The 20,671-nt window shown below is 40.1% G+C and overlaps 1 protein-coding gene across 4 annotated transcripts in view; it reads left to right on the top strand.

The window, feature by feature from the left end:
* Positions 1 to 20,671, top strand: part of ttyh2 (tweety family member 2) — an 88,337-nt gene that overhangs the window by 14,755 nt on the left and 52,911 nt on the right. For all 4 annotated transcript variants that reach the window (XM_062970842.1, XM_062970843.1, XM_062970841.1 and 1 more), the window contains exon 2: positions 10,671 to 10,843. In XM_062970842.1, coding sequence (XP_062826912.1) covers positions 10,671 to 10,843 — 173 coding nt within the window. The remainder of the gene's footprint in view (positions 1 to 10,670; positions 10,844 to 20,671) is intronic.

Raw genomic sequence — 20,671 nt, 5'->3', positions numbered from 1 at the left:
TGGGGATATCACTGTGTTGAGAAATAATGAACCATACATTGATGGTGGAACAATGGGAGACCATTAACAAATATCAAGTACCTGTAGGCTATATTTCTGAGGAAGGATCTGGTAAAACTACCTTTGAGGGTTTCCTGCTTTAAAAACCCTTATGAAATTCATGGGATCCCCATAAGTCAGCAGACAATATGAAGCCACACATGTATATGCACACATAAACTTACAACACACATTGTACATATGATCTTTGTATTTTGAGTTTAACAGCATATAATAATAATAATAATTTTATTTTTGTATGCCGCCTCCATCTCCCCAACGGGAACTCGGAGCGGCTCACACGGGGGCAAGCCCAATACAATCATATAATATCGTAAAATTAACAGTTGAGACATCAAAGAATGCATTTAAAAACAAATTAAACAAGTCATGATTTAAAATAGACATAATTAAAATATTAAACAATCATCCAAGGCGTTTCATTTTTATGGCATCTCATTTTTATACCTCTTTATAGGAAAAGTAAGCCCTATGATATATATTTAGCTTGACTTTGCAAAAAGTAACCTTTTTTTTCCAACCACGGTACCAGTTGGCCTCTTTCCAGAATAGCAATAGCTAAGTTTATGTTCAGTGTCCTTATCACTTTTAAAATATGATTAAAAGTTGGGCTTATACTGTATTAATCCAGTTTTTAGCTGCATGATGTGTTAATTACTAGGACATGGAATAATAACCCTTCCTTTTAGAAGCAGATAAAAACCTAACCTTCTAGCATTTTTTCCCTGCCATTCAGAGTGGATTTTGCAAAGGGTGGCTTAACATGTTTGAAGTAGGGAGATGAATTGAGTGGTTTAGGTCAGAGAAATCAAGGCACAAGATCACAAGTTCTTGGTGTCTGCCATGGGGATTTTGGAGGTTTTGCTCCAAAGGCAGAAAAATATCACACTGAGTATGGTCTGTCTTTGTTCTTCTGTCGCTTCCTGTTTAAGGTCTGCCATAAAAGGCTATAATAAAGTCTTTCTTTTGCTAGTAAAGCTCAGGCAGAAAATCCCCCCTCAAGTATGACCTTGCAAACCTCTTATCATTCATTCTCTCAGACAACTTTCCACATCATCCAGATTGGAGCTTTTGCTTTCCAGTGGGGTGGCTTGGCCATGTGTGCTTCGCAGCCAGTGCTCCCCTCCACCCCTTTACTCCAGTGCTGGTCTGAACCTGCTGATGGCATCCGCTGATCCTAACCCAGTCTGACAAAGCGTCCTTCTATCCTAGTGGGTGAAAGAGACGCCTCTTGACAGGAGCTAGGAAGAGGCCGAGAAAAGCTGCTCTGTGCCCGGAGCAATCCCTGTGATTTTCTCCCCCGCCCCCCCCTCTAACAAACTCCCTCCCATTGTAGGGACTCATATTTAGCCTATAAGAAGACCTTCACTGTTTCCAGGATTAGATGATGAAAAACAGCCCCACAACTGCTGAAGTCACTAAGATAAACAAAGCTTTATTGAGCAAGAGTGTGGGAAAACTCCCTCTTTTCAACAAACAGCCTTGATGTGTGAGTTATACATTCCTCTTTGTTGCTAACTTAAATTGATACAGCAATTATATGTATGTTAAAAAAAAGAAGATTATTTTGAGAACTGTGGTCCCAAGTGGCCAGAATATGACATCATTTGAAACAGTGTTCCTCTGGTCTTCCCGGCATTTTGGACTTCATCTCCCAGAATCCCTGAACATTGGCCAAGGCAAATGAGACTTCTGGGTGTTGAAGTCCCAGATGGTTGAATTTGTGGATACAGAGGGCCAACTGTACCAGTGTTTTTCAAGAATATTTATGTCGATAAAGGGACTTTCTTTTATCTATGAGGGCCTTTCCACACAACCACATAACCCAGAATATCAAAGCAGAAAATTGCACAACATCTGCTTTGAACTGGGTTATCTGAGTCCAAACTGCCATATATTCCAGTTCAAAGCAGAAAATGTGGGATTTTATTCAGCTGTGTGGAAGGGGCCTGAATTGCCTTTGAGAAAAATCTCCAAAGTAAAAGCAAACCATGTGCCTTTAAGTGATTTATAGGCTTTTGTAGCCTACATCACTTGGTATTCCTTGGTGATCCCTTATCCTAATGCTGACCAAGGTTGACCCTGCTTAGCTTCCAAACCCAAATGGGATCTGATGCCTTTGGGGTTATTAAGGCTTATCTGTGGTACCTGCCAAATAAGCCTGGTAATAATAAAAAGCAAAACAGCAGAACATGGAATGAAGATCTTAAGACTCTGTAGCAGGGCCAGTCCTATCATTAGGCAGAGTAAGATGGCGTGTAACAAAAGATTTGGAGTAAGATTAGGGCTGACATGAAAGGACAGCAAATGGTTCATTATCTAGTTAGTGGTTAATGTGGTTTTACTTTATAGGAGGAGTGAAATCATTTCGGGAATTTTTTGCTTTATGTTCCGAGGTAACTTGGGTGGCTTTAAGTACACCTTGACTTGGATTAAGGGTGCTTGTACACCTTATTAATGACTCCCCTTTGAGTAGCAAAATATCTGGGTCTGGCCCATTCAGCTGGATTCATGTGAGGAGAAGCAGTCCTCCCAGTCACCCAGGTTGCAAAGTGTTTTGGACTTTGAAAGTCAAAAGCAGCTCTTTGGATAGGATAGTATTGAAAAAGGAATTTCTCAGCAGTGCAAGTGCTATAGGATCTGTGTCCTGTGATCTTACTGTCTTGTGTTTCTCAATATCTGGATGGATGCGTTTTAATGCTGAGGGTTCTGGCTTGCCTTGTCCTTTTTGCTGTTGCTCTTGCAGCAATTGCTACTAGTTTGGGCTAGAAGTGATCCATGTGTGATGACTGCCACAGTGTGCATGAAGCTTATGGTGGACTGGCAGGACTCTCATCATGCTCAGCTCTTACAAAACACTGCCATAGCCCTGTGCCATCCTGTGGCTTCCAGTTAATTACTCAACCATGCTTTGATCTGAACTATCATTTGGCTTTCTCTCAGTTGGGAGAGCAGGCATAGGCACAGGAGAAGGAAGGCTGGATGTTTACTACTACTACTTCTCCCAGAAGTTATTTGAACTAAGCATTGAAACTTCAACCTAAATTTGGATCAGTTGCAGGGAAGAGGATGGGAAAAGAGAAACAGCATTTGCAGAGCCATGAGACATTTCTGCCCCTTTGCTCCAGGAAATTGAGTTTTTTCCCCAATTTAGGAGGCTATTGACCGCAATGCAGCTGTGTGTATGGGGACTGTGAGAATCTGGTCACCAGGACTAGGGTCAGTATATCAGCATGGTACTGCTCAAGAGGACTTCCCTTGATGACATGATACCTTCAAGCACGCTTTAAAAAGAATGCTTCAGAAGTGCTTTTATATGCATGGGGGAAATACATGTTTGAAAAACAGAAAAAACCAAAACCACTAAAATAGGTTGTTATCTGCATATGTGAAACTGCCCTGAATATATGTTGTGATGGGCAATTTTGCAGGTTGAATGAGTAGTCATTGAAGAATGTAATTGGAAACAGTAGAACAGAACATTTCCCAGTGCTACCCTATGTTTCCCCTCTGAATTGTTCATGTTTTCATTAAATTAATTTGCAACGTAATTAATGAATGTAACACCAGGCAGGCTGGATTATTTCAGTGGTGTGTGCGTGTGAAAACAAAACAAACATTTCTTACTGGGAAGCCTGTTTCTAAATATAAGTAGACTTTTAATGGCATGCTGATATTAAGGTCAACTGTTTTTGGAAACATTTCTTTTTTTCTTCTTTATAAAGAAGCAGCTTAAGGAAATGTAAGCTGTGGAGTTATCATGTCTTAAAATGCTTGCATCTACTGTAGTAATATCCAAGTCAGGTTTTTGAACCTTGTGGGATATAACATTAAAACCACACTAAATTTGTTGGATTGCATTTTTCTTAATCAAAGACAGCTTCCAATACTTTTGGCAGTGGGAAAACAGTGGCACTGTTGGGATTTGTGCAATTAGTAAGATTAGCAAAGCCTACTCTTTTTTTTTTTAATGTTTTCAAAATATAAATGAAGTATGTGGCTTAAAGCATTTGGAAAATGTCCAGATTCAAAATAGTCTGGAAAATTAATGTCACTGGAGATAAATCAAAGGTCACGAATATTAGTGCTTTTCATGGGTTAGTCATAAAGATGGCCTCACTGTAGCTAGTGATCCACACAGGAAGTTACGCCATTAACTCGCACATGCCATAACTTTGAGAAGAGCTGTATCTAAACCACTCTCGGCTTTTTGGTATAAATCCAGTTATTATATTCAGCAGTGTTGAAGTTACTACCTTGTGGTAAGTAGGAGGACTCCTGAATGAAGGCATAAGAAGCAGTAGTGATGATCCCATGATATGAAGAACTAGTAACTTACTAATCTTTTTAAAACAAAGAACAGGTGAGGAGGGGATCGATTCGTTTGTTTCAGCCTGCTGTGTAATTGTAGGAAAATGAAACCTGCTTAAGTGAAACTGTAGATCTTTCAAATAAGGCAGGAACCAAATTATACTCAGTGTTTGCCTGTCATGCTCTATCCTCTGTTATAATTGCTTTGTAATGCAATTATGTGTGCTTACACGAGTAGTTTACTTGTGTGTTTGCACAAATAGTTTACTGTGACGTTTACACAAGAAACAAGAGAGTTTGAAAATGATATGAGCTGCTGGAATTTTACCCATTCTGTACTCCCAAACAGGCAGGATGATAATGCAATATCAATTGTGTAGTGTAGTTTGTCATACCCACCACCATTTCATGGTAAAACACTGTGGATTCCATATTGTTTCTATTATGCCTTGGTGAAAAAATGGAACCTAGTATCCAAACAGCTCGAGGCGTGTCACAACATTGCTAAAAACATAATCATAAAACAATATCTAAAATATGTATTATTAAATTGTATTTCTCAAAGATTAAAATACAGGACATTGGCTTAAAATTAATACTTAAAAATTGGCTGGGTAGTCCTTCCAGAAGAGATAGGTCTTCAATTATCTCTTAAATTCCAAAAGCTGATTTAGCTGTCAAATCTCTTCCGGCAGGTCATTCCATAGTTGATATCCCAATTACCTATGAACTGAAAACTTATTTTGGAGCTGCCACAAATGTTTGGGCCTCTGAATGCTTTAGCCGTCTCCTTATGCCAGCAGGACTGCTGACCGAATGGTCGCAGGTTCGAATCCAGGGAGCAGGGTGAGCTCCTGTCTCTCACCTCCAGTCAAAGATCAGAGGAGTTGTGGTCCAACAACATCTGGAAGGACACACATTTCTCACTTCTGTGCTTGTAATGTCTCTTAGTCTTTAGAGATGGTTTAGCAAAGGGCCATCTGTGAGGAGCAAAAATAGAAATAATATTACTTATTCATTAGTTTGTTTTCCCCCTAAACTTCTCAGAATACATTGATGCATTTACACCTTTCTTCCTTTCATTCCGGTCTAAGCATCAATCAAGTGTAAGCTCAAATATAAATCTGTCTGCATAGATGCTAAGGTAATATGCAAGATTTGAAAGCTTAGTGTCATAGAGAGGGTTAGCGCACATTCCAGTCATTGTGGATATTTCTCAATTTGTGTGTGTGTGTGCAAGAAATGGATGGTGGCGAGATCTTCTTTTCTATAAGGGAAGAGACGGGTGTAGAAGCCTTTTGATATATCTGCAGCTTTAATAGCTTCAGTGGAGGAAAAGAGTCAGAATCTATAAAATCTTCTATAAGAATATTTTTGGAAAATGATTCATTGTTAAAACATCAGTAGCGTACCCAAACAAAAGATGCCAAATGTTCTTTTTTTCCTGCTGTACAACCAACAAAAAAGTCAAGAATCAGGGAATCAAAAAGGTACAGAAGCGAGGCCAGATGTGACCATGAAGTCTGCAATATCTAAATGCAGTCTTTTGTCCATGTTCTCCATGTTGCGTTTCACAGTCAAGCATCTGAAAAATCTTGAAGGGTTTAAAAGCTTGCACACTATTTAGTTGGTAATCTCATAAAATCATTGTCCAGCAGTGGGCTTTTGGAGTATGTTCTTGATGTTTTTTTTATTGTCTACAGATAAGCAGATGAGCTCTTATGAACAAATATTGCTTTTTGGATTGCAGTGTTTGTCCGTAAAGAAGAAGAAAGAACAGTAATATTTAATGTAACTAGTGATTTAGTAGTTCTGGGTGTTTGTATATTTTGGTATAGTTTTAGTTGCTTAAACAGAGTGACTTTCAGTGAAAAAACTAGGCAGAATCTGGGATTGGTGCTAGAAGCTTCAAATGAATCAATTAAGAATAAGTTACATTGCGTTGCTGCCTTGAATTGGGAGAAAGGTGGAATTCACACTATAGCAAATAAAATAAAATTAATGTTGGGTTCTTAATTGTTCTTTCATCATCCTTCATCCATAAATTCATACCTGGAAATTATTTTATCTTTACAATACAGGCAGTCCGTAAATTACGAACAAGAGATTCTGTAGGTTTGTCCTTGTGTTGAATTTGTATGTGAATCTGAACAGGTACATTTTGTAAATGTACCTCCAGCCAAAAATACTTATTTTAAAGCTTTGGATAGCGTAAGGAAGAATTAACCCCACTGTGGTATTTGTTTTGCTGCCTGTGCCCCTGTTCAGGAGATTTCACCTCATTTCCCATCTCTGTGATAATTGGATTTTGAAAAATTTGACTTGTTGTGGAAACAAGAATTGGTGAGAAAGCTTCAGTGGAGATACCTTTTCCCCATGACAACTTTTTCAGGAATGAATTTCCCTTCCTAGTGGTAGATTTCTTTCACTTCTTGTTGTCTCACTCCCATTTTTAACTATGAGTTGTTTGTAAGTCAGATGTTTGTAACTCGGGGACTGTCTGTAGTCCGATAAGGTAGTCTGTGCTGGACGATTTGATTGATGCTTAGGAACATCCAGTATGTTTTGTCTTTAATGGCTGAATAGAAATGTGAACCTAGATTTGGGTGCTCTGAACCAAATGTAGTATTCAATTCATTGCAGCCCACTGGCTATATTGAATGAATTGGGAAGCCTAGAACGAACTGGGAAACTGCTCTTTTAATCTCTGTGCAAGAATATGGCTAAAAACCATACTTAAATATATTAATCTGTGAATTTTGAGAATTTAGCCTACAACAGGAGGACAAACTCTTATTTTGCCTTAATCTGGCCACCATCTACCACCAGCAGCTACTCCATTCCCTTTTGTCTCTGTTCACATAGGATTTTCCGCTCTTATCTCAAATCTCTTGGTTAGCCTGCACCAAAGTCCCATCATGTTATGCTAGCTGACAGGCTAGAACTAATGCATTTAAATACTCGTATTATTTCTGTCTTTGTTGCTAGGGAACACAGCCTAGTGATAGCTTTGCCTTTTGAAAGTTTATTTACTAAATCATGAGTGTTTAAAAGTCTGTTTGAGGCAGTGGTGTGCATACTTTCACGGAAATTGGCCCCAGGGAAAAGAGCGATGACTCAGAAACCATGTCCACATCTTAGTTGTGACTCTTGTGCACTTCATTCCTTGACCTCAGAGTGACTTTTCACTAGTAATTTTCTTTTTTTTATGTCTTGGCCCCTCTGCACCATGGTATTTTCCCCATGTGTGTGATAAAGATGTCACCTGAAACTACAAGTGTGTAAAGATTCATGATACAGAAAATAGACTATGGAGGGGAAAATGAGATTCAGTAGCTAAGGTGGGTAGATCAGCTATGCAAACAGTGAATTCCTCTGCTTCAGACTTTCTGTTGAGAGTTAAGCAGAGAAAGGTTCCTGTTGCTTCAGGCGCCACATTTTGGATGTCCCAAAAAAGGAAACATATTATTATTATTTGATTTATTTTATGTTTACAGGGAATAAGTTCTTAAGGGACAGTTTGGTTGGGGGTTTGGTTGTCACTAGTACCTTGGTGTAGGAGTTTGGTGATGTGTAGTTTAAAAGCAAAGCTGCCCTTAGATATACATCAAAACACAGGCTGATAACCAGAGACCTCACAACCAATTTGAGGTCTCGAATAAGCACTAATAAGTACTGTCTTTAATATTAGAACAGATTGCTGTGGGAGGGTCTTTCCAGACAGGCCCAATATCCCAGGATCTCATCTGAGGTTTTCTGCTTTAAACTGGATTATATGAGTCCACACTGCCAGATAATCTGGGATGAAAAGAAAACCTGGGATTAGATCCTGGGATATAGGCCCCTCTGGAAGAGCCTGGAGGCTCAGAGTGCGGGAAAATTTACTTTTTTGGATGACAGCTGCCAAATTCTTCTAGCCACAATGGGAGTTGTTTCCCAAGGCAGTTAGTGTAGTCTCAACTCAAGAACCAAAAACAGAATATCGGTGGACTACAAAAGAGATTTAAAGATAGACTTAAAGCTAATCTTTTTAAAAAGTGGAATAAACACCAAGAACTGGGAAACCCTGGCCTTCAAGCATTGTAACTGGAGTCAGCTGTTGCCAACAGTGCTGTGGTTTTTTGAGGAGGAACAAATAGAGGGCAAAAGGAAGAAACGTGCCAAGATGAAGGCACATCAAGCCAACCCTTGTCAGGAAATGTGTGCCCTCACTGCGGAAGACTGCATGGATCCAGAATAGGTCTTCCGTCATTTACAGATCCACCACCAAGACTCTACCTCTGGAAGACAATCATACTTGGCCATGAGAGATCGCCTGTGATGATGACTAGAATGAAAACAGTGGCATGGAAAACTTGGCAAAAGAAGAGTTTATCTTCTTTCCCACCAGACCCCCTCATCAACTGAAAGCTCCATCCTCATTCCAGATTACAGTTTGCTGATAATATGGTAGTAACACAGATTTTGCAGGTTGTTTTTTCTTTAGTGCTTCGGTGGCATAATTTTTTCTGTTTTGTTCAACAACTAGGGAACAATATTACATTAAGTTCCTAGTCAATGGCCGGTTTGGAAGGATGCTGTAGCAGAACTTTGCTATGCAGTTTCAGTGAATTGTGCCAATTTACTATCTGTATTGATGAGTTTCCCACAATAATTGTATTTGATAAATATTGCACTAGTCACTCTCTGCTGTATGTAGCAATTGACACTCAGGCTTTAAAGTAACTGTTATGTTATGTTGTTTATACCTTTGTTATATTGTTTTAAATTACTGTTTTAATTACTGTTGTATGTAATGCTATGTTGTTGTTTTTGGGCTAGTTCCTATGTAAGCTGCCCTGAGTCTGTTCGGGGAGATGGAGGCAGGATACAAGAAAATAATAATAATAATAATAATAATAATAATAATAATAATAATAATAATTGTATGACACAGAAAACAAGATAGATATGCTGGATTTCGTATCACAAAATCACATTATTATTATTATTATTAATACATTTGTTTATGTCTTATTGTAAACTTGGTTTTATAGGCTATTGTTATATGTATGTTGACTTGCATTGCTTTTTAAAATGTTGTGAGCCACTTTGGGTCCCGTTTAGGGAGAAAGGAGCCCTCAGTGGCGTAGTGTGTAAAAGCACTGAATTGCTGAACTTGCAGACCAAAAGGTCGCAGGTTCGAATCGAGGGTGCGGAGTGAGCGCCTGCTGTTAGCTGCAGCTTCTGCCAACCTAGCAGTTCGAAAACATGCAAATGTGAGTAGATCAATAGGTACTGCTCCGGCAGGAAGGTAACGGCTCTCCATGTAGTCATGCCAGCCACATGACCTTGGAGGTGTCTATGGAAATGGAAATGAGCGCCAACCCCCAGAATCGGACACGACTGGACTTAACGTCAGGGGAAACCTTTATCTTTAGGGAGAAAAGCGGGATACTCATAAAGATTAATTATTGTTGTTATAGCTAAGGGTAAGCATTCTGCATTGCTGATTTGGTGTTAATATCTTTTTGTGCCTTGATGGTTAGCTTATTTGGGGTGTGCTGTTGGCTATATTTGAGAGGAAAAAACTGGTAAAACCACTTTTGAGTATTCCTTGTATAAGAAAACACTATGACATTCATCAGGTTTTCATACGTTGACAGGCAGCTTGAAGGCAAATACCCACATAAGAGAGAATTCGACACACATATTGTCCCAAGTTTACAAGTGAGCGATCTACCATTTGTATTTGGGCATAAGTCAAGGGCAAGTTTGGGGACCAAAATTAGAGATTTTGATATGACTCATGAACAGGTTGAGGGTTATTCTACAGAGAGGGGAAAGTATCAGCCTCACCTGGGGGGTGGAGGAGCTGCCTCAGGCAAGTTCCACCACCATTTTCCCATCAAGACATTAAAAAAAATGAAAACTGTGCCATAGTGGAAAGATGAGAAGGCATTGGTGAATCTTTTGGGTTCTTTCAGGATGGATTGAGCTTTCACCTTTCTCTTCTCAGAGAGGGTATGGGTTTGTTTGTCTTTTAAGAAGAATACTTACACTGAGCTGGAGATAAGTCATTTCAAGTTTTTTTTTAAACTAAAATGTCTGAATTTATTAGTACCTAGGGTAGTTAAATTAAAAAGCTGATTGCAGTATGAACTGAAGGGGAATCACCCTCTGCAGAAGTGGAGATACCTTATAACTACCTGTGTCCAACTTTGACAATGTTCTCTAAGGCTGGGGAGAGAATTAATTATAGCTTTTAATAGAAGGAAATATTTATCATACATCTTTCCCTTTTCTGTGTCCTTCCCCAGTCCTTGTTGTTCTTGGCCTTGCTGGGAGCTGTCTTTTTGGGCCTCAACCTCATCTTCCTTGGCATCTATCTCATCTGCGTATGCTGCTGCAAGAAGGAAGAGGAGACAGAGACAAAAAGGCCTAATTCTTGCTGCATCACTTGGACCGCTGTGGTTGCAGGCCTTATCTGCTGGTGAGTTTCTTTTGACTAGAGAGCAAAAAGGGTAATGTGTGAGAGAGGGGTGGGGTGGGAATGAGTGGATCTACAGTGTGGAACTCATGCGATTTGACAGCACTTTAACTGCCATGGCTTAGTGCTATGAAATCACGGGAGCTGTAGTTTTCAAAGGTCTTTAGCCTTCTCTCCCAAAGAGTGCTGATAACTCACCAAACTACAACTCTTATGATTGCATACCATAGAGTCAGGACAGTTAAAGTGGTGCCAAACTGCATTAGTTCTACAGATGCATCAATACTGAGAGACACTCACAGAGGGCTGTTCTTTCACAGACAAATTACAAATCGACTTGTAGGTCTTATGTCCAAAGCATGTGGTGCCCTAAAAGCCAGCTCTTCCCCATAAGCTCTGCTTTCTTTCTTTTATCTTTTGGTAAAAACTGGCCTCTTCTTCCACTTTGATTGTAGACAGTCATGGAGATGGGTGTGCACTATGGGTCACAAGGCCATTTTTGTTTTTGACTCCCTAAGGGCTGCATGCTTTGTGATTCCCATCCCTGTGCAACACAGAAAGCCCAGTGATTTTCCACTCTGGAGATTTTCTTTCTAATGAGAAGAGAAGGCTCCATATGGCAGGTTATGACTTCAAATTTGTGAAAGTGTGGAGGCTGTGCCTGAGGGGCCTTTCTGAATGGGCTACAAATTGATCAAAGAAGTCCCTGGGAAAGCTGACCAGGGACAGACTGTACTCCTGGGACATGTAGCTGCCACTTTCTTTCCTCCTCATTCAACAAGAGAAATAGAAGAGTGTGGATCATGTAGGAGAAAAACAGAGCTGATGCACAGCATTGTTATCACCAACAGCAAGTGTTGATGCCCCCTAAGAAACAGTCCTTCCCAGGCTTTTCTCTGACCTCTCCCACCTTCCAGTTAATGTCAGAAAGACAAAATGTGTGGGTGTTCCCAACCCCCACTACACATCATTGGCATCTGCCTGCCACGCCATGGAATAGGAAGTCTGTTTAGAGTCACTTGGTGTGTTTTCCCTCTGAAAATGTTTAATGGGAAAGCGTAGGAAGTGAGTGAAGTCATGCTAGGCTACGGAAACAGAAGCGGAGCCAAAACCCCCTATTTTGAAGTGATCAGTTGTATTTATTCACTTACTGGGAAAGACTGTATGTGCAATCAGCTTTTGGGATATGAGCCAATGAATAATGAACATCTTAGATAGTGGAATTTAAAGACCAGCTTGTTTGGTTGCACTGAATGTGTAAATTTGTTACCATCTTCTAGTTCTCTCTGAAAGCCATTTTTCTCTGTTCTGTATAAGAGAGATATTAGGGGGCTATCTCATGGTGTTTGTGTGAGGATTAACAAGGTTTATGCTTATCTCCCCTGATGGAGATGGCGAGTAATCCAATAGAGATAGGCCCCTTTAACTAAAACAAAGATAATTTCTTGGAAGGGTTAATTTGATTTCAATCAAATTGATTGAAACCATTTATTTGAAGGGTTCAATTTTAATTATTTTAATGGATCAGAGAGGATTCTACTTAAATTGTGATTTTTCATGGACGTACGTTTTTCTTTAATTGTTATATCTTTAACACAGGAATGTAGGTTTCTTTAGAAGGCAGGAGTTCAAACAATTACTATATATTGTTTTCAGACTAATTTTCAGTTGGGATTCCTTACTTTGATATCCAGAGTTGTCCGTCTTTGCATTTAGGGAGAGGTAAGATGCTGTGTTTGGGGGAGAGGGAGAGACAGAAAGATGCTTGATATATACCAGGGCTACTCAAAAGTATTCTTTAGATCATTTCTATCATTTTCAGAACATAATATGGTACAGATAGGGTACCATTACCAAATATATTGGGAGGTGGAGATTAGTGATCCACAACATCAGATAGTTGGTGTATCATTATGCAAAACATTTAAGCCCGTAAAGAAAGAGGAGTTGCTTCATCAAAAGCTTCAATGACTGTTCTGTAAAGGAAACATAATTTTTACCCTTCATACTACTGAATAGAAAAAGTGTTTAGCATACTTGTTGCACCATCTTTCCCAATCCAGAGCTTGTGGACCATTCCCTGTTCTTGACCTCCCTTATCTGTCTTGCTGAGAGAAACAGGCACAGCCTGTCTATTTGCAGATGCTCCTCAGATCCACTGCAATGCTGTTTTCCTAGAAAGGGCTTCTCTGCTCCAATATTCTTTCCTCTTGTAGCTAATCCCAAGAGAAGGGGGAGGAGGAAGGAGATTGGGGTGTTGAGGAGTCCTTTAGCTTTTAATCCCACCCCCTGAGCAGATGGCACAGCTGGCTGTCAGGGCTCATATGAGGCGAGAGATTAATTGTATATAGAGTATCAATCAATTAAAGGAGGACATGCAGTGTTGGGTGTTCCTGGAAAGGGAAAGCTCCATGTTCTTGTCTCCTTCCTTTCTGCTCTCCAAGACCTCATTTAAGAATACTGTAAGTGGTATAATATTAGATTCCAGGGATTTGAGACTAAGAGTTCACATAGTATAGTACTTTGTGCTTTGGACTGTGAGACTGGAAACTCATTGGTTGACCTTGGGCTTCAGAGATGAGAAAACCCCTCAAATACATCTTACCAAAAACAACTTGAAGGCACACAACAATAAGAAGATGCTCACTGTCTCCCTTGGATAATGAGGAGCTGTGAGAAAGACCATAACAATGCACAAAGTAGCCTTGCACCAAGACAGACTCTTTTATGGACTCCAATATTTTTTTCAGTACACTTTGTGCAGTATAGGTTCATCTGCTGATGGTAGGCTTCACAACAGTGACATGACCAATAAGTGAGCAAGTTCTGCAGCACTAGTGCTATTGCTCCTGCTATTACTACTGCAGGTACATGATCAGCATATCAAATCATCTTACTCGTACGGTCCATTTTCACCCCTCATAAACATATTCATACATGGAAGTGCAAGCTTTTAAATCCCACGAGAAGCAACACCTAATTTGTCCTTGAAATCTAGTTCACTTTCTTAAGTGTCCTGTCTCCAGTGGAGGCTATCATTGCCATCATAAGGAGACTGTTTTCCCAGGAGCCAGTGGCAGTGCGCAGACTGTGGACATGAGCCCCATCTCTGCATCTGCAAACACCCACTGCCTCTGTTGGGGCTTCAGAGACTTTTGGCAATACTACTCCCCTTTCCCAGCAACACGAAGGAAATGTTGCAGTACTTCCTCTCTTTCACAGCAGTTTCCACAAATGGGACTTTGGTTAGGGCTGAGTTTGCAAAGCCATAGCATGCCAGTTCCTGCATTTGTTCAACAGTCTATCAATTGCTGTTCCTGTGGATTCCTGACTTGCCTCTAATGGGGCACATGCTGTATACTGCCAGAGGGTGTTTAACCTATCTAAAGGATTGAACTAATAGCTAAGAGGGGAGTAATAAATTCCAGTTAAAACTTAAGAAATGAGATATAGTTTTCCCCACCCTCCCCCCAAAAGGAAACCAAACCCTGGAGGGGCTTTCCAGTGAGCAGTGAGTCATGGAAGATAGCCAAGGAAGGATCAAGAGGTAATAGGCTCTTTAATGTAATGAGAGGCCGCTCTTCCCCAGCCTTCCCCTTCACTTTAGAGCTGATGCACATGCCTTGCTCAAGTTGATCACATCTTGTTCTGTGGCCAGGCTGACAGCTTTCTGCTCATGGTAGACTAGCTCTCCAATTAGGAGCTGAACTCCTGTTCACAAATGCACATGGCCTTGCTGTTATTTAGAATTCGGAGATGAAAAGACCCCATAAGTGTGCCTTGTGAATAGTTACCAAGAAAAGCAACCACAGTTGTTGGGACAAGCTGTGTCATTCAGGCATGCAATACAACTGTTACCTCCCTGTGGTTCAGAGACAGGGGACACCTGTGCTGTCTCTTCTTTCATTGTTGTTGTTATCATTTATTTATTTATTTATATCCCTCTTTATCTCCCAAAGGGGACTCAAAGCAGCTTGACATAAAAGCATTAGTATACAATTTAAAATATACAAATATGCAGATATTAAAACAGAATTAAACACAAACAGCACTAAAAAATTCACAGTTAAAATCCATCAAAACATATGCATTGTTTGCTGTGCTGGCTTGGGCTGATGGGATGTGCAGTCAGACAATATCTGAATGGCCACGTCATCACTCCTTCTGTATTTGATTGACCTCTTTACTTCAGTTTGGATTTTGCAGAGAGCCGCATCCACGTCTGTACACCTGGATGGCAGCTAGTTTTGTAGGTCACTCATGACAATCTACAGGGCTGCCCAGATTGGAGATTCCCATCCATAAATGGGAGAGTGTTTTATGTATTACTTATTAGCTATGTATGTGTTCTGCCTCTCTTTCAAGTCAACAGGTCTCCTCTTTCTTGATGTATCATTGCTAGGTTGAAATAGATAACTGGTCCAAAGCACCATGACCTTGTGGAAATTTCATTCTAGCCCCCTCAAGTCTAAATTCATCTCATTAATCACTAGGACACATTGCCACTGAATTAAAATGTAATTCTGGGTTTTTTTTAAATGTATCAGAAGCAACTTGAGAACATTTTTGGGTGAAAGGAAGGAAATGATGCCTCTTTCCTCAGTTCTTATAATTAAACCTGTTGTGTGTATCTGAATGTCCCCATATGAGCTGCATTAAATTTGCCTTCTGATGCATACTAAGTAGTCAAATTTTATGAACCTGCCTGATCCTTTTATAACCTGACTTTTAGGATTTTATTATCTTCTTTCCCCCCTCATCATCAAGCTTTGATCTGTCTTCCATCATCTCAGAGTATTGAAATGGCATGCTGTTTTAGTCCCTGTTAATCCCCAGATGCAAACACAAAGAAAGTGACATCCTTACATCAGCTTGCTTTGCCCGGCCTTCCATACGCTTTGTTGGAAAGCTTGTATGACATTCTGCTGGCCCTTTCTTTTACTCTGTATGCCCTCCTCAATTAGCTCATTCAATTCTCTGTTCCAGGGACTTCCCTTCCGTTCCACAAACAATTAGTGCTTAATTGTTTGAGGGTGATCTGAGTCTCCAAATACAGAGGAAGGCATCTTATGTTGTTAGTTGAATAGAGCTATCTGTGTCTTGGAGTAAACATGCTGATTGAATCAGCATGCTCTTCCCATGACTTGCTTTCTTTCTTTACTCAGACACGTGACCTTGTGGGCTTTGAGCTTCTTAAAACTCTGGATATGGTATCTTCTATGTAATAACACAAATCCATAACTTTTGGAGGAATGAGACAAGCAGCAGGCAGAGTAATGAATACCTTAAGTGCTTTTTTAAAAATCCCCAGGGTGCTTTGATTGCAAATGCGGCCATATGGAGCATTTCTGCACCAACTACTGGGCATCAAGGTTCTTTGAATCTTAAATGCAGAGTGAGAGCATCGATCAGAGGGAGGCCGCCCCCTGCATCCCTACATCTAGCTCACTGCTGGTTTTTGCCTGTCACATGCTATGAAATGGATGATTTAGCCAAATCTATGGGGATGTAGACTCCTGAGTTGCAGCACACACTGAACTTTCAGACCAGGAAAGTTTGCCTCTTTAAGCTAGAATTCTCCCTACTTTTTACAGGCTTTTTCCTATTTCAGGCCTGTATCACCATGAATTTTCTCTCAAGACTTGATTAAAAGCACTGTGAATCTGTACAAACTATTTTAAGACAAAGGGAGGGCTTTCTTCTCTCCCATTTATAGGAGTTCATCAGGAGTAGCCTGCACCACTTTCCGATTTTTATCTTCTCACTCTCACGTAGCACACGCAAATGCCAGCTCAAGGGATTCCTCAGAAAAATCCATTTTGGACATGCAGTTTTGATGGTACAGTAGAGTCTTGCTTAGCCAACGTAAATGGGCCGGCAGAACGTTGGATAAGTGAATATGTTGGATAATAAGGAGAGATTAAAGAAAAGCCTATTAAACATCAAATTAGGTTATTATTTTACAAATTAAGCACCAAAACTTCATGTTATACAACAAATTTGACAGAAAAAGTAGTTCAATACACAGTAATGTTATGTTGTAATTACTGTATTCACGAATTTAGCACCAAAATATCACGATATATTGAAAACATTGACTACAAAAATGGCTTGGATTATCCAGAGGCTTGGATAAGCGAGGCTTGGATAAGTGAGACTCTACTGTATACACTACACTCATATCTGCTAGAATTCAAAAGCATGGCTGAGTGAACTTGAATCAATATGCCTTTACACTCGTACATGTTTTATTTTATTTTATTATTTGTATATGTTTTATTTAATCTTCAGCATTGGCTGGATTTTACTTCAGTTTATAAGTGGAGCCATTATGAGGCAAGACTAAAATAGGAGGTGCTAATAATTTAAATTTGGACCCAACTGATTCTTCCCCCAAGTGAATGAGAGAGCTGAGCTGATTTTCTTTTCATCCTGGTTAAAAATTGCTTTGGGAAATCTCATGCCAATTTTGACGCTTTGAGAGAAGCTCTCCCTAATTGGCATCTGTACTTAAAGGCCATAACTGATGTGACAGCTTTAAAATACTATAATTCAGGGCTGCGTCAAAATGAGTATTTCTGGGCACCACAATTCAAGAAAGATATTTACAGTCTGGAACTTGTACAGAGAAGGGTGCCCGAAATGGTAAAAGGACTGTATTCCCTATGAAGGACAGTTTACGGACCTGGATATGTTTAGCTTGGAGAAGCGAAGGTCAAGAGAAACATGATAAACATGTTTAAATATTTAAAAGGATGTTATATTGAAGATGGCGGAAGCTTGTTTTCTGCTGCTCCAGAGATGAGGACACAGAGCAATGGATTCAAATGCAAGGGAAAATATCCAACTAAATATTAAGGAAGACCTTATGGTAAGAACGATTCAATGGTGGAGTCTCCTTTCTCTGGAGAGTTTTAAACAGTCAAGAGTGCTTTGAGTCTGTTCCTACAGGGGGGTTACACTTACTGGCCCTTGTAGTCTGGTTCATCTCTTTGTTTCTATGATTCAGTGAACTTGTGAGATATATTGCAACCCATAGCAAGCTTTTGTCTGTTTGTGAATATTGTCCGGGACATTTTCTCATCTTATGACCTTAGTATACAAACCAAGTCAGCTATCTTCTTTGTAAGGACTCTTAATTTCAGAATTGGCCTTCAATGTTTAATGAACAGATGCAGAGAAGATAATCAGGACCAAGGCTGTACGGGGCTTTTAGAAATAAAGAAACATGCATCAATATTTGAAGAACAAGGCCCATTTTAATTAGGAAGTCCATTAAAAGATTAACTGGAGGGCACTGGCTAGAATAGATAATTTTGATTTGATTTGCCAATGCAGCAGAGTTTTGTGAGTATGAATCCAAGTCTTCATAAGTAGCCAAGGTTGGATTATTCCACTGCAACCTTGGAGCACTTGCCCTTGGCTGATGGATGTATACACATTCACACACACAGAAACAAGCTTGTATTGTCAAAAGCTTATTTGTATTATGATGCTATTAAATGCTACTGGCAAGAGGAAAGCTGTAGATCTCTCTTCCTGTGCCATCCCAATGGCTGTAGGACTTACTGTCCCCACAGTCCCATTTCCCAACTGTAAAATGAGAGTACAGAGGTGCAATGGGGCCACTTCCACCAAGACTTCGGCTGAAGGGTCTGTTGCCCACCCCTGAAATCCCAGGATGTGGGGAGAAATTCTGTGGCCAGACAGCCCACACAGTGGGGCTACAAATTGGGGAGAAGCATGTGTTGTTTTGTTAATAGTGGATGCTGTATGATCCATGCCTTGGCTGTACTGTTTCTGTTTCTGTCTATAAATCTGGACATGAAATAGAATTTGGTGGTGGCTTTAGGGTAGATTCCATGGAAAAGTCACCTAAATCTCTGACTTCAGATACTTTATTTTCCCCCAAATAAAGTGTACAGTGTACACTTGTACAGTGTTCCCTCGCTAATTCGTGGTTCGAGTTCCACGGATTTGCTGTATCGCTGATTTTTCCATCCGGCCCACCCCCCCTTTGCAGGCACAAAAGGGCCCAGTTTGAGTCATGTGACCCGGCCCGCGCTTCCTCCTCATCGGCCTGCAGCCAGCGCCAGTAGGCCCTGCCTGCACCTCATCGTCCCAGGAACAACAAGGAAGACAGAACAGTATGTTTAAAGAGAGAGGGAGGGAGGGAGGGAGGCTATATTTATTGAAATAAATATAGTGCCCCTATATTGCAGTTTTCCACTTTTCGCGGGCAGGCCTGGAACCTAACCCCCGCGAAAAGTGAGGGGACACTGTATTATGATTGATTACTGTAGTGTTACTACCCCATGACATGTTTCTGAGTCACCATCTCAGTCATTCTGGTATGTGGTCTTCTTTCACCATCTCCACCACATACACTTGAATTGAATTCTAATAAAAGTTAACTGAAAGAAATTTGGCAAGGGAAAATTTTCTGTCCGATGCCACCCCTCAAGCAGTTCCTTAGTCCTATCCCATTTTATGCTGTAAACCACTCCAGCCCTCCCGAGAGACTTTCTAGTGATCACTGGTGATTGAGTGAACAAGGGGAGAAGAGAACAAGATGCCTTCTATATATATAAAATAGTGATGGCATCATGGCGACCCACAAAACAACAAAACTACAGGCCCCCCAACCTCTAAATTTGACAACACAACCCATCATCCACGGCTCTAGGTTGATACAACAAAAAGAAAAGAAAAATAAAGTCCTAATTAGAGAGAGAGGAATAATTGCTTTTATCCAATTGCTGCCAGTTAGAAGGCTAAGCTCCTCCAACTTGGTCTCCTAGCAACCCAATAAAAAAATAATAAAAAACTAAAAAAATAATTAAAAACACTAAAAAAATTAATACAATAAAATACTATAACAGAAAATAACTAAAAATAATACAAGAAAATAATAAAATATAATAAAAAGATAACTTACAATAAAATTTATAAAAAAAAATTACAAATAATGTCAAATAAAAATTACACAATTTTTAACCAATACCACCACCACTTTGCCACAGCAACGCGTGGCCGGGCACAACTAGTACCATATAATTTGCTAGCTTTGCTTACCTTAAGAGTCTGTCTACACCAGTGGTTCCCAACCTTTTTCTGATTGGGGACCACATTGACCAGGGACCATTTTGACCAGGGGCCACTCTCTAACATTAGCACGGAAAGGGCTACAATTTAGTTATTGGTCAACTTTAGATTTGGTTTGGTTATTTGGAGTGCTGATTCAGAAAATTGGATTGGATGGACCACATCAGCTCTAGTTTCTTATACAGAACACATGCCATGCAATAGTCGCCATCTGCTCGCCCACAGAAAAGCATATTTAATAATCTAGAGCTAATGTGGTCTATCCAATGCAATGGTCAGCTCTGCAGAAAGGAGCAGAAATTAAATAAATAAATAAATAAAGAGGAAGGCGGTTCGCAGACTGTATTTTCGTTTCATGGCCCACCGCTGGGCTGCGGCCCACAGTTTGGGAACCACTGACCAGTTTTAGCAATTTGATACCTCTTTTGATGCCATGGCTGCATCCAGTGGAATGTTAGGATATGTACTTCTATATAAGTCTAGAAGTTTTCGACAAAAAATTGAATCCAAAAACCTGGGTTGAATCTTTTCAAAAAAGGAATAATCTCTGGGGAGAATGGCAAAAGGCGAGAGCCTAATCTATCCTGGGAGAACCTAAAAGAAGCACCGAGCCCTTTGGTCTTTCCACCATGGGGCCATTTCCTGCTTTTTTGAATGCCTCGATGGGAAAAGACTGTAGCAGATGCCAGAGATGGCTGACCTCCTGAAGCAGTGCTGGGGCTTTTC

The sequence above is a fragment of the Anolis carolinensis genome, chromosome 2 (genome assembly GCF_035594765.1).
Source record: "Anolis carolinensis isolate JA03-04 chromosome 2, rAnoCar3.1.pri, whole genome shotgun sequence".
Lineage (NCBI taxonomy): Eukaryota > Metazoa > Chordata > Lepidosauria > Squamata > Dactyloidae > Anolis > Anolis carolinensis.
The sequence above is the reverse complement of the archived record's forward strand: the minus strand, read 5'-3'. Positions and strand labels throughout refer to the sequence as shown.